The 13376-nt window shown below is 41.4% G+C and overlaps 1 protein-coding gene across 1 annotated transcript in view; it reads right to left on the bottom strand.

Moving 5' to 3' along the window:
• Bruce (BIR repeat containing ubiquitin-conjugating enzyme) overlaps positions 1-13376 on the bottom strand; it is a 1406664-nt gene that overhangs the window by 1241251 nt on the left and 152037 nt on the right. Inside the window, exon 10 of the mRNA XM_068225988.1 lies at positions 6849-7032. Within this exon, the coding sequence (XP_068082089.1) occupies positions 6849-7032 (184 nt within the window). The remainder of the gene's footprint in view (positions 1-6848; positions 7033-13376) is intronic.

Below are 13376 nucleotides of genomic sequence, written 5' to 3'. Positions count from 1 at the left end.
GACACCATGATCTTGCACTGGGAGAGAATCTGTTTGGCCTTCACCTTTACAGCCGAATGTGTGTGTCTCCATTCCATGCTCTGTTGCTTTGATTTAGGAGTGACTGAGCAAGTAGGCCGTGCGGTTAGGAGCGCGCAGCTGTGAGCTTGTATCCGGGAGATAGTGGGTTCAAGCCCCACTGTCGGCAGCCCTGAGGATGGTTTTCCACGGTTTCCCATTTTCACACCAGGCAAATGCTGGGGCTATACCTTAATTAAGGCCATGGCCGCTTCCTTCCCAATCCTAAGTCTATCCTATCCCTTCGTCGCCATAAGACCTATCTGTGTCGGTGCGACATAAAGCCAATTGCAAAAAAAAAAAAAATTCGGGCATGATATGCGAAACCCATGTTGTATCTCCCGTTACAATCTGACTCAACATGCCGTCACCTTCTTCGGCATAACGAGTCAAAAACGTCACCGAACACTCAAATCTTTTGTTTTTGTGGTCCTCCATTATAGTCCAGTCAAGTTAAGCATGAAAAGGAGGTTGTGCTTGCAAAAGGTCCGGTCGTTCTGAATTTTTTATATGTTGTTAGGACCTAAACCAATATTAAAAAACCAGATTTGCAATTTTCAAACTGCTGTGCGAGCGGCGCTGTACCCAAAAAAAACATGAAATTTTCAGACTTTTTTCAGGTTTTGCTCAATATCTCAGTGAAGGAAAGGTCTGACCGGTATAGCCACTCTACATACTTTTAATGCAGACTAAAATTGCTACAATTTGATACCAGGGCGAGCTCTATACAGCCATTGGTTCCCAGGATACAGTTCTTCGAAAATTGGCAATTTTTTTCGAAATGGTCACTTTCTTTGTGAAATATCTTTTAAAATACGCATCCCACATCAAATACTATATGAAATGAAGTTGAAGTAAATTTAATTAGCTTTAATTTGAGACCAGACTGGTACCTATAGGCCCGGCAGTCATCTCAAAAATGGCAGATAACCAAAAACAGTCATAAGCGGGTTTGGGGGGAAATGCAAATAAACTATTCTCACGTCCTTTTATGGTTTTATGGTTTTTTATTGGAACCTTCATTTGTACAGTGTCCACAAGATGCCCCCTTTCTTCCACGCAGCTGGACATTTTTTGTACGCTAAGAGCACGCACCTCTACCTTCAGGATATGATGGCTCTACAAGATCGGATGGATAAAAGTGAATGCGACGTTTACAAAAGGATCATTCACCATTCGCCGGTCTGACAAGTTTTGGTCTGGGTTGTAGTCAGACCTAACAATTGAACAGAAGCTGATGTGATCCATGAAGACCTACGGTGGGTTGACCCAACGAAGGGGAATCTCCGACAGTGTGCTGGCCAGGTGGACAACAGGAATGGTGTTTATGGTGAACATATGTGAAGAACTTGAAAGATTTCGCAGCATCTCATGTCCTACTGGAGAGCAGCATGTGGACATGAGACCTTCTCCAATCATCCGATATAACATGATATGGAAAAACTCAAAAACTGGTTTGCTCTCCACCCTCTATTTCCCAAAACTGACAGTTTGCTTACTATCAGTAGTGGTTTACTGACAGGTCCTGAGATGAATTGCCACACGACCCAGAGAGCTGGAATGGAGGGAGTGATGAAAATTGTGGGACAAATGTACGACAAGGCAGTAATAAAACAGAAAAACAAAGTTACCACGCTGGCATCGATCATCTCATCCATTAAATTGCCAGACGAAAACAGAAGAGTAGCTGTGGATCTGCTCACAAATTTCCAGCAAGTGTGTATTGCAAAGCAATCTGAACATGATTTAAAGGATGACTTCAAGTATGTGATGGCCCCGTTCCCGATGTCTCTGTTCAATGAGCAAGGGATGCGCAAGGGCACAAAATCCACTCTGTACTCTGCCTTCACTCCCCTTGCCAGACACACGCTGACAGATGCCAGTACTCACGTCGTTTTGGACGGTGGCTACCTGTTGCACAAGGTCGTGTGGCAGCGGAAGAACACAGTTCGAGCAAGTTTGGCGCGTTATACCACCTATGTCCGTAACCAATTTGGGAAGAACGTCTCCATCATTTCTGACGGCTACCCCGAAGATGCTACAAAAAGACCACCAAAACAGCAGAACGACTCCGGCGCTACGCAGCTAATTCCAGCTACGAATTTGACGTTCGATGAATCCACAGTAATTCAAATTGCTCAAGAGTGTGTATTGAGCAATTAGAACAACAGGAGACGCCTAATAACTCTTCTTTGTGAGGCCTTTCAGAAGGAGGGAGTAGAAGTCGCTGTTGCCGAAAAAGATGCGGATCGAGAGATCGTCATGACGACGCTTTCAAAAAGAGCAGTAGCTGACTGGGTCGTCATAGTGGGAGAAGACGTCGTCCTGCTCGTTTTTCTCAATGGTTTAGGCGCTGAAGAGAGAAACATCTACCTTCAGAAGAGCACGAAGGGCGAAGCTGGTTGCTGTCACTACCCTATGGTCTCCTACAACCACCAGGACTCCTAGCGATCACTAGGGACGGTATTATTCACCAACGCGTTTACCGGGTGCAATACCCCCTCAGCACCGTTTGGCCAAAGAAAGACCAAAATCACCACACTCCTGAGCAAGAGTGAACCACTTGCTCAGCAAGTGGAGGTCTTCCTTCGGCCAGACTCCACCCCACAAACCATGAGAGAAGCAGGCATCAAGTGCTTTGTGGCTCTATATGGGGGTGACATCGAAAGGGATATTTTGGATTATCTGAGGTATAAGACGTTTGTCACTTCAACGAGCATAAAATCGCCCGTTTGCCACCGACGGAAGATGCCGCAGGCCACCATACAGCAAGGTACTACCTCCAAGTGCAGAAGTGGCGTGGAATCAACTTGAATCCCACTGATTGTGGGTGGAAGCTGTCTTCCCAGGGACTCTCCCCCATCCCCACCAGCATGGATCCCGCACCTCCTGCCCTTCTGCGAAAAATTTCATGTAAATGCAAGAAAGGGTGCTCTGGGTGCTGCTCGTGCAGAAAGGCTGGGCTCCACTGCTCAGTCCTCTGCCAGTCATGCGGTGGCAAATTGTGCGTTAATATCCCCAATGTGGAGCTGAAATGCCCGGACGATGAAGATGACCCGGCCTCTCCCAGCATCCATCACAGCCATCGAGACACAATCTTTATGCGAGCCCAAGCCCGGGCCATCCAAGATAAAAAGAAAGGCATGATTTGGCAACCAGAACACAATACCTACATGATTTATATTAGTTTTCTTTTTTTGTGTAAATGTAATTTGTCCTTATAGTAGGTTTGTTTGTACAAGCATTTTAGTATGTAGGTACATAAAACAATGCTTGATGATGACTTAATTCTCGATATATATATTACCTTTTTCTTTCTTCATCAAACAATTCTTTAACAATAACAAATTTAACTGCTTGATAAATAAAACCATAAAAAGAAATGAGAACATTTTATTTGCATTTCCCCCAAAACCCACTTATTACTGTTTTTGGTTATCTGCCATTTTTGAGCGAACCGCTGAGCCTAAAGGTACCAGTCTGATCCCAAATGAAAGCTAATTAAATTTACTACAACTTCATTTCATATAATATTTGACGTGGGGTGCATATTTTAGAAGATATTTCACAAAATAAGTGACCATTTCGAAAAAATTTAACTTTTTGAAAAAGATTGCCTGTATTCGAAGAACTGTATCTTGGGAACCAATGGCTGTATAGAGTTCGCCCTGGTCTCAAATTGTAGCAAATTTAGTCTACTTTAAAAGTATGTAGAGTAACTATACCGGTCAGACCCTTGCTTCACTGAGATATTGAACAAAACCTGAAAAAGGTCCAAAAATTTCATGGTTTTTTTGGGTACACCGCCGATTGCACAGCAGTTTGGAAATTGCAAATCTGGTTTTTTTAATATTGCTTTAGGTCCTAACAACATATAAAAAATTCAGAACGACCGGACCTTTTGCAAGCACGGATGTACATCTTGACTGGACTATTAGGAGTTTAGGGGCCCAACAGGAGCACAGTTTCCTAAAGTTTAGGTTTTCAGAAAATTTTTTGTAAAGCACTGACTGAGACACGTCAGGAAAGGCGTTTGAGAGAGCTGTTATTGTGAAGCGTCTATCCTCGTGATTCTTCACTTCAACTAAAGCCACCAAATAGTCTGTGATCAGAAATGGGCGACTCAAGTGGGCTTCATCATGGACGTTGTCACGGCCATCTTTGAAGTCTCGTGCCGATTACGTACTTTGCCTTCACTAATAGTGTTAGCACCGTACACTTCACAAATCTGTCGGTGAATGTCTGCAGCAGACAGGTTCCTTGCCTACAAAACCGTATCATTGTCCGAACCTCGCATGGGACAGGCGAGTTGATAATCTTGAACATTTGAGCATGCACAGAACAGAACCAAACAGGTTAGCAACAGAGCTGCAACCGAGCACCGTTGTTCCCGAGGCATGCCGGCACATGGCGCATGTGCTCGTTGCGACGTGGGTGCGAACTACTAGTGTCTACAACAAAACTGCCCTTACTTAAAAACACGCCTTGTATTGCTGAAACACAGAATTTAGATTGATCCTCCGTTATTCATCTTTGGGTTGGTACTTAATAAACAATGAAGCATACACCAATCTCAAAACAACATGAAATGATCAGTAAAAATATAAAATTGAAGAAAAATCTGATTTAAATCAAATAAATAATTGATTCTAACATTTTTAATAAAAATCACATTTTAACACACTGCCTTATGTAAATGAAATAGAATGAGAGTCTGATAAGCTGTGGACTGTTGTACCTGAATATACAGCAATTAAATGGAGCTAGGATTAGAAAGGAGGTACAGTAGAACCTTGATTTATACATTCACAGAAATTACGTTTTCCCGGATTATTCGTTCAAATTACGTGGTCCCGCGAGCATCCTAATTAAATCACGCTGTAAAAATTTCGGAGTATCCGTTACTCGAAGAAAGGATTTCCTGGAGCAACCATCCAGAGATTTCAGTCCCATCAACGCTAAATCCTCAATCAAGCGATTTTCAAGAAATTGTATCTCACGAAAGGACGGCTACGGAATACTTATGGATCTTGGTGTTAACATCCCGTCATTGTGAAAATTAGTGCACATGGCCCTGAGGTTCACTCAGCCTACACCAAAAATGAGTACCAGGTTAATTCCCGGGGGCAAGGAGCGATCGGCGGTGAACTTGCATAAGGCACCATCTTAGCATCGCATTCGGTTGGTATCATTTAGAAACACTTCGGAAATCACAAAGCAGAGAGTGGCCACAACAACTGGAAGGACTCGTACAGCGAGCGCGCTTTTCAGCTGGGCTCAAGGTCACTAAAAACGTAATTTCTGAAGTTGTGATGATTATTTCTGTCCTTCCAATTTCATTGTGATTAGTGACGGGCAGAATTGAATATAATACTTTCCAGAACCTTTGAGAATCGATGCTTACATTCAAAACCATATTCTTGAGTTCAACATAGCCTTTAAAAGTCGATGCAGGCCTAATTTACGCCATACAAATTACAATGGAAGATTAAAAACAAGGGACTTTGCCATCCTGATGGGCACTTTTGTATCTAATATGTTTTACTTTGTTAGATTAGAGAATTAAGAACTACTTGTGGTGTTTTGGCGTTATTAGATTTTTCAGAGTTTGGCTTATCAAAGTTGCTGAAATGAAAGAAGTTTTCACGGGAAACCGACACTGTTTCTTCAGTAAATCTGAATGTAAAGTTTTGAGATTGTTAACTCGCGTACCAGAAATTAGTGTTTGAAGCCGGCCCCACGATCTAACTTGCCTGTCTCTCACCTGGAGGGCTCGGGTTTGATTCCTAGCCATGTCAGGCATTTCTACCCGGACATGAGGGATGTTCCAGTCCACCCAGCATATGATTACCTTTAATTGAGGAGCTATTCAATAGTGAGACAGCGATACTGGTCTAGAGAGCCAGGATTAATGGCCAAGAGGATTCGTCATACTGACCATGCATCATCTCGTAATCTGCAGGCCTTCGGAATGAGCCACGGTCACTTGGTAGGTGAAGGCCCAATGGGGCTGTAGTTTGATTTGGCACAGGAGTGTTTGTAAGATTATAATTATACATACTGGTTTTTCATTTCTGTGATGTTTAGCCAAATTGTTGATAGTTTATTCATTCGAGGATTATCCATTTTCCAGTGGTGTACATTTTTTTTCCATGGTTCTGCCATAAATTGAGAATTGAGGTTCCACTGTAGTCATGCCAATACTTACGATATCAGCTTGTGCTTGGAAATGAATTGAAGAAATCACAAAAAATGTACGATGGTCGAATGTGAGATCAGATCTCTCTTCTCAGCTGTCCTCACAAAATAGAGTGCACCCTGTTCCAACTCTCATACCATGACATTATCTTACTTGGTAGAGCTGGGAATAATAACTGGAGAAACTAGGCTGAAAATAACTGTATTAACCAAACACCACAATAGTGGCACAATCATCAAATACTTCACACAGACAGTAATTAAGTCTGAGATAGGAAAGAAAGAGAAAATGCAACATTTCTCCCAAGCATACATGCTAAACTTCAGGGAATTTCTGACTCTGGATGGCAGGACTTCGATCCAGATTTTAATCTTGTATCAAAATTATGTAGCTGCCCAGTGTGTCACTTACATTGACAACAACGTAGCAGTATGTAACTATGCATACATTATACTGTTTGTTGAGAAGAGCCCAGAATGGAAATTTGGACAGAAATAAAATTAAAAATGGGGACAATTTGAATCCTACTGATTAAGTAGAAAGAAATTGAAAACACTAAACACCAAATGCAAATAGCATGAGTATTACTCACCTGGAAGTAATGGTGTCCCTTCTTAATGAATCAGGGTCATTTCTTGAGCATTGAATTTGAATTAAATCTGATGATGGCACCACAATACCATTTCCATCAATAGTACTGCCATAACCTTTTCTATAATTCATTACAAAGAAATGTAAGGAGCCTCTATTTGAGCAGAGACACAGCCTTTCCATATCTATAACAAAATAATAATAATAATAATAATAATAATAATAATAATAATAATAATAATAATAATAAAGAGGAGGAGGAAGGGGATTACACTTCCTTACCACAAAATAGTAACTATCATGACATACTCAACAGACAAAAAGATCACACATCAACACTCCAGAAACTTGCACACACATGGACATATTTGGAAACAGAATTGGTCCTGATGCATTATCTCAAAATACTCATGGTGTCTAGGATTAATTTTGTACTTAGCAGGCCTTCACATCTTCAAATATAACCAGTTATCAGAGATGCACCTTGATTTCACAATCTTTGTTTTTATATTGGTGCAAGCCTTTCCCTACTGTAACAAAAATCACTCCTACTGATGCTAATACAAAAAAAAAAAACTATTCATCACATATCTGTTGTACAGCTTATTTTACAACTAGGAACAAACAGTTGAATACCTGCCGGCAAAAACGTAACCCTCACTTTTCTAGAATGCTGGGTTTCCGTGCATAAACGATGTATGCAGTCAGAGTGAGGCATGTAGGAAGTTATGTTTGCAAACTTGAACATAAGCGCCTTTTTTCTTTTGTTTAGATTTTACCACGGGTCGAGCAGGTGCAGAAACTTTGTATCAATGGACAAAGTTGCATTTTAAGGGTTACAATATTTTTGCTGGCAGGTATTCAGTTATGCATGTGAAAAAGTTAAAAATCAAGTAAAATATTCCGGATTCACAGATCCTGTAGAAGTTTCCGCACTAAAGTCTTCAATCCTATCATCTACAGTATTTGCAATAACACTACCATACTTAAGAAGTTTGCAGGAACTACATGTTTACTTCAACAGACATCAACCAAAGCACACTTACAAAGTTATTAGCAATCTTAGAACTTTGGAACTAAGAGAGTGATGAGACAGCAAATAGCATGCAATTGGACAATATATGAATGTTGTAAGTTTGAGTAAAGGGGGAAGCGGAAGATGTAAGAGATTACATATGTCTTAAATGGGATCAAAAGGTGTAGATCAGAGAGAATAGGATGGTTTTTCAAGAAAACTGTAAAAGCTAACATAATTACCACTAGGCAATGAGTAACTTGCCTGGATTTTGTCACTGAAACATTTTTTAATAGGATGTCTATTCACCAGAAGACAGTGCAACAGACATTGAGATAGACAAGCATCATAAGGCACTACAAGATAAATTGGAGATCAAAAGAAGAGAGAGTGCACTGCTAAGGTCAATTTGCTGCAAGAAATGGAAATATAACAAGAGGATATGAGAACGTAGAATCAATGTTCAGAAGGTAAGGAAGTTACCTCTCCTGTGAGCCGTGTATCCATTGCTGTGGTGGGGAGGCTTGTGCACTTCAATGAAGAAGATAGCCGAGCCATAGGTGCAACCATATCAGATGAGTATCTGTCGAAAGATCAGACTAACGAATGGTTCATTAAAAAGGGGATAGCAGCCTTTCAAAAGTTCTTTTTCTTCTTGCAAGTTGTTTTACGTCGCACTGACACAGTTAGGTCTTATGGCGACGATGGGACAGTGAAGTGCTAGAAGTGGGAAGGAAGCGGCCATGGCCGTATTTAAGGTACAGCCTGGTGTGAAAATGGGAAACCATGGAAAAGCATCTTCAGGGCTGCTGACAGTGGGGTTCGAACCCACTATCTCCCGAATACTGGATACTGGCCGCACTTAAGCGACTGTAGCTATCGAGCTCGGTTTCAAAAGTTCTAAGGTGGCAGTCGGGTTGATTGACTTCCAGAGAGTTTAGGTGGTTTGAAATACCTAATAAGGAAATAAGTAAGAGTGGTGGATTTGCGCAGATTCCAGAAGCCAATAAGAAATATTACATATAAAATGCTTAATAAAAGTACATTCCTTGAAATTCCTGAACTCGTGCGGTGTCTGGACTCTTTGGACAGTCCCCCCTCGCCCCCTCTGGACACGCCCTTGCCTTCATTTATTATTTATTTCCCAATATAACTACAGCATTTCATATACTCCGAATAAAAGTGAAATGAATGCAAGAATAAATAGTTAGTGTAAAGATGCAATATTGTGGTTTAGAACAAATATGGTAATTTTTTTGTAATATTAGTCCTGTGATAAGCTATACAGAAGTGACATTTTATACAAATAATGCGACGAAGAAATATATATATATAGATAGATAGGATCAAAGGAGTATGGGCATAGATTTATTAGTGATTTTAGCCCACAAGGGGGTGCTTAAAACTAGTCCTTTTGGATGATTGCTTTCGTTCCCAATACATCTTAAGTCCTGCTATTCGTTTTTCCTTTCTTTCCTGTGAAAGAGATTCATGAGATTTAACAACTTTTCGTCGAGGAGACCATGAATTTACCAATTTACAAAATTTAGGGTGGCCTGAGACATCAGTATCAGAAATCACAGCAGGATCTAAGTCCTTCTTTACTTCACTGAGACACATGCTTCCAGTCTTATAGCTTTTAATGAGTGAGAAGATCTTCGTAAGCCTGCCGTTGTCCATTCTCAGAAGGTGCCCATAAAACTTCAGCCGCCGACGTCACATGCTGGTGTGAGCCGTTTCCAACCGTTGGTACAGTGAGTTTGGTTTCAGTCGATAGGTTCCATCCAGGAGCACTCTTGGCCCATGAATTTTCCGGAGGATATGTCTTTCAAATTCTTCCAGGTCCTCCATGGTGCCTTTCCCATTCATCAGTAAAGTCTCTGCAGCATATAAGAACTGGGGTCAGACAGCAGTTTTGTAATGGCATATTCTGGCACTTTTCGAAATGCAATTTTTGTAACAGTTTTGTGACAGTTGGTATGGTGTTTTCAGTTTGGCACATCTGTTTAAAATGGAGGTTCCGTCTCTACCATTGGGGTGGAACCATTTGCCAAGATACCGGAATCCACTGACCTTTCCTATCTTTGGATAGATTTTAGTCAAAGGGGCCCTCCCAGGGTGTTTACTATCGACGAACTTTGTCTCGTCGTGTGATATTTTAAGTCCTGTCTTCAAAGCTGTCTTGTGTAGGAATTGAATAGCAACTACCGCATCCTTAGAGTTGTTAGTTAGGATCGCAATGTCATCTGCGAAGGCCAGGCTCCTAATCTCGGTCCTCCTTGTTCCGGCTCCAATTGGAACCAGTTTGATTCCGAGCTTGCTCAGCGTAAGTTCCCAGGTCTTTATGACTTTGTCGAGAATCAAATTGAAGAGAATAGGCGAGAGGCCATCTCCTTGGCTCATAACAGTTGTGATCTTTAAGCCCCGAGACAGTTCTCCTCTGAATTTTACCTTGGAAGCGGTGTTTGTGAGACTCTTCGATGAGAGTACATGTTATAATCTACTCGTCATTCTCGCAGCACTGAGAAGAGTGTCCGGTGATGGATGAAGTCATAAGCCTTTGTGAAGTCGATGAATACCACCGTAATGATCATGCCACTCACAAGTTTTAATTGGAGAATAGTTTTTAGATTGAAGTTCTACTCAGTGCAGGAAAGTCCTCAACAAAATCCTCCCCGATATTCACCAACTGTGTAACCACACTGGCTTTCCACATTGCCCTGTAGAATCCTAGACAGAACTTTGTAGGTTACTGTCAACAGCGTTTCATTTCGCTGACACGACGCATCCCACAACCCGCGTAAAAAAGGCCGAACGGTTCGAACAAGGATCGAACCGCGATCTCTCAGTATGACAAGTAATATAAAACAGAAGTCATAGATTGAAGCAAGAGGGAAACTCAACTCCAAGATTCATAACAATGGCATACTGAAATACTGAATCAAGAAAACAAAGTGCTCAGAATTCATACATACATACATACATTCATACATAATCATTATAGACAGTTATGCCTTTCAGCGTTCAGTCTGCAAGCCTCTGAGAACTTACTAAACGTCACCACAATCCTCGATTTGCAACTAGTGTTGTGGCCTCATTTAGTTCTATACCTCTTATCTTTAAATCGTTAGAAACTGAGTCTAATCATCGTCGTCGAGGTCTCCCTCTACTTCTCTTACCCTCCATAACAGAGTCCATTATTCTCCCAGGTAACCTATCCTCCTCCATTCACCTCACATGACCCCGCCACCAAAGCCGGTTTATGCGTACAGCTTCATCCATCGAGTTCATTTCTAAATTAGCCTTTATCTCCTCATTCCGAGTACCCTCCTGCCATTGTTCCCACCTGTTTGTACCAGCAATCATTCTCGCTACTTTCATGTCTGTTACTTCTAACTTATGAATAAGATATCCTGAGTCCACCCAGCATTCGCTCCCGTAAAGCAAAGTTGGTCTGAAAACAGACCGATGTAAAGATAGTTTCGTCTGGGAGCTGACTTCCTTCTTACAGAATACTGCGCATCGCAACTGCGAGCTCACTGCATTAGCTTTACTACACCTTGATTCAATCTCTCTCACTATATTACCATCCTGGGAGAACACACAACCTAAATACTTGAAATTATCGACCTGTTCTAGCTTTGTATCACCAATCTGACATTCAATTATGTTGAATTTCTTAACTACTGACATCAATTTAGTCTTCGAGAGGCTAATTTTCATACCATACTCATTGCACCTATTTTCAAGTTCCAAGATATTAGACTGCAGACTTTCGGCACAGTCTGCCATTAAGACCAAGTCGTCAGCATAGGCCAAACTGCTTACTACATTTCCACCTAACTGAATCCCTCCCTGCCATTTTAAACCTCTCAGCAGATGATCCATGTAAACTACGAACAGCAAAGGTGAAAGATTACAGCCTTGTCTAACTCCTGTAACTACCCTGAACCAAGAACTCATTCTACCATCAATTCTCACTGAAGCCCAATTGTCAACATAAATGCCTTTGATTGATTCTAATAATCTACCTCTAACTCCATAGTCCCCCAGTATGGCGAACATCTTTTCCCTCGGTACCCTGTCATATGCTTTCTCTAGATCTACGAAACATAAACACAACTGCCTATTCCTCTCGTAGCATTTTTCAATTACCTGGCTCATACTGACACTCTGATCCTGACAGCCCCTCTGTGGTCTGAAACCACACTGGTTTTCACCCAACTTCCTCTCAACGACTGATCGCACCCTACCTTCCAGGATGCCAGTGAATACTTTGCCTGGTATACTAATCAATGAGATACCTCGATAGTGGTTGCAATCCTTCCTGTTCCCTTGCTTATAGATAGGTGCAATTACTGCTTTTGTCCAATCTGAAGGTACCTTACCAATACTCCACGCTAATTTTACTACTCTATGAAGCCATTTCTTCTCTGCCTTCCCACTATACTTCACCATTGCAGGTCTAATTTCATCTATTCCTGCTGCCTTATGACAATGGAGTTTATTTACTATCCTTTCCACTTCCTCAAGCATAATTTCACCAACATCATTTTCCTCCTCCCCACGAGCTTGGCTGTTTGCAACACCACCATGATGATTTCCTTTTACATTGAGAAGATGTTCAAAATATTCTCTCCACCTCTCCAGTGATTCCCTGGGATCTATTATGAGTTCACCTGAATTACTCAAAACACTGTTCATTTCCTTTTTCCCTCGCTTCCTAAGATTCTTTATTTCTGTCCAGAAAGGATTCCCTGCTGCTTGACCTAGCCTTTCCAGGTTATTACCAAAATCTTCCCATGACTTATTTTTGGATTCAACAACTATTTGTTTCGCTCTGTTTCTTTCATCTACGTATCAATCCCTGTCTGCCTTGGCCCTTGTTTGGAGCCATTTCTGATAAGCCTTCTTTTTACGTTAACAGGCTGCTCTCACTTCATCATTCCACCAAGATGTTCGCCTTTTCCCATCTTTACACACAGTTGTTCCTAGGTATTCCCATGCTGTTTCTATTACAGCATCCCTGTATGCCACTCATTCACTTTCTATATCCTGAACCTGCTTACTGTCTACTGTTTGAAACTTCTCACTAATCATATCCATGTACTTCTGTCTAATTTCCTCGTCCTGGAGACTTTCTACCCTTATTCGTTTGCAGACAGATTTCACTTTCTCTACCCTAGGCCTAGAGATACTTAGTTCACTACAGATCAGATAGTGGTCTGTATCATCGAAAAATCCGCGAAAAACTTGTACATTCCTAACAGATTTCCTGAATTCAAAGTCTGTTAAGATATAGTCTATTATGGATCTGGTACCCCTAGCCCCCCATGTGTAGCGGTGAATAGCCTTATGCTTGAAGAATGTATTCGTAACAGCTAAACCCATACTAGCACAGAAGTCCAGCAAACGCTTCCCATTCCCATTAGCTTTCATATCTTCCCCACATTTACCAATCACCCTTTCGTATCCTTCAGTTCTATTCCAAACTCTCGCATTGATATCGCCCAT

The sequence above is a fragment of the Anabrus simplex genome, chromosome 2, assembly GCF_040414725.1.
Source record: "Anabrus simplex isolate iqAnaSimp1 chromosome 2, ASM4041472v1, whole genome shotgun sequence".
Taxonomy (NCBI): domain Eukaryota; kingdom Metazoa; phylum Arthropoda; class Insecta; order Orthoptera; family Tettigoniidae; genus Anabrus; species Anabrus simplex.
Note: the sequence above shows the minus strand (reverse complement) of the source record. Positions and strands in the feature narration are given on the sequence as shown.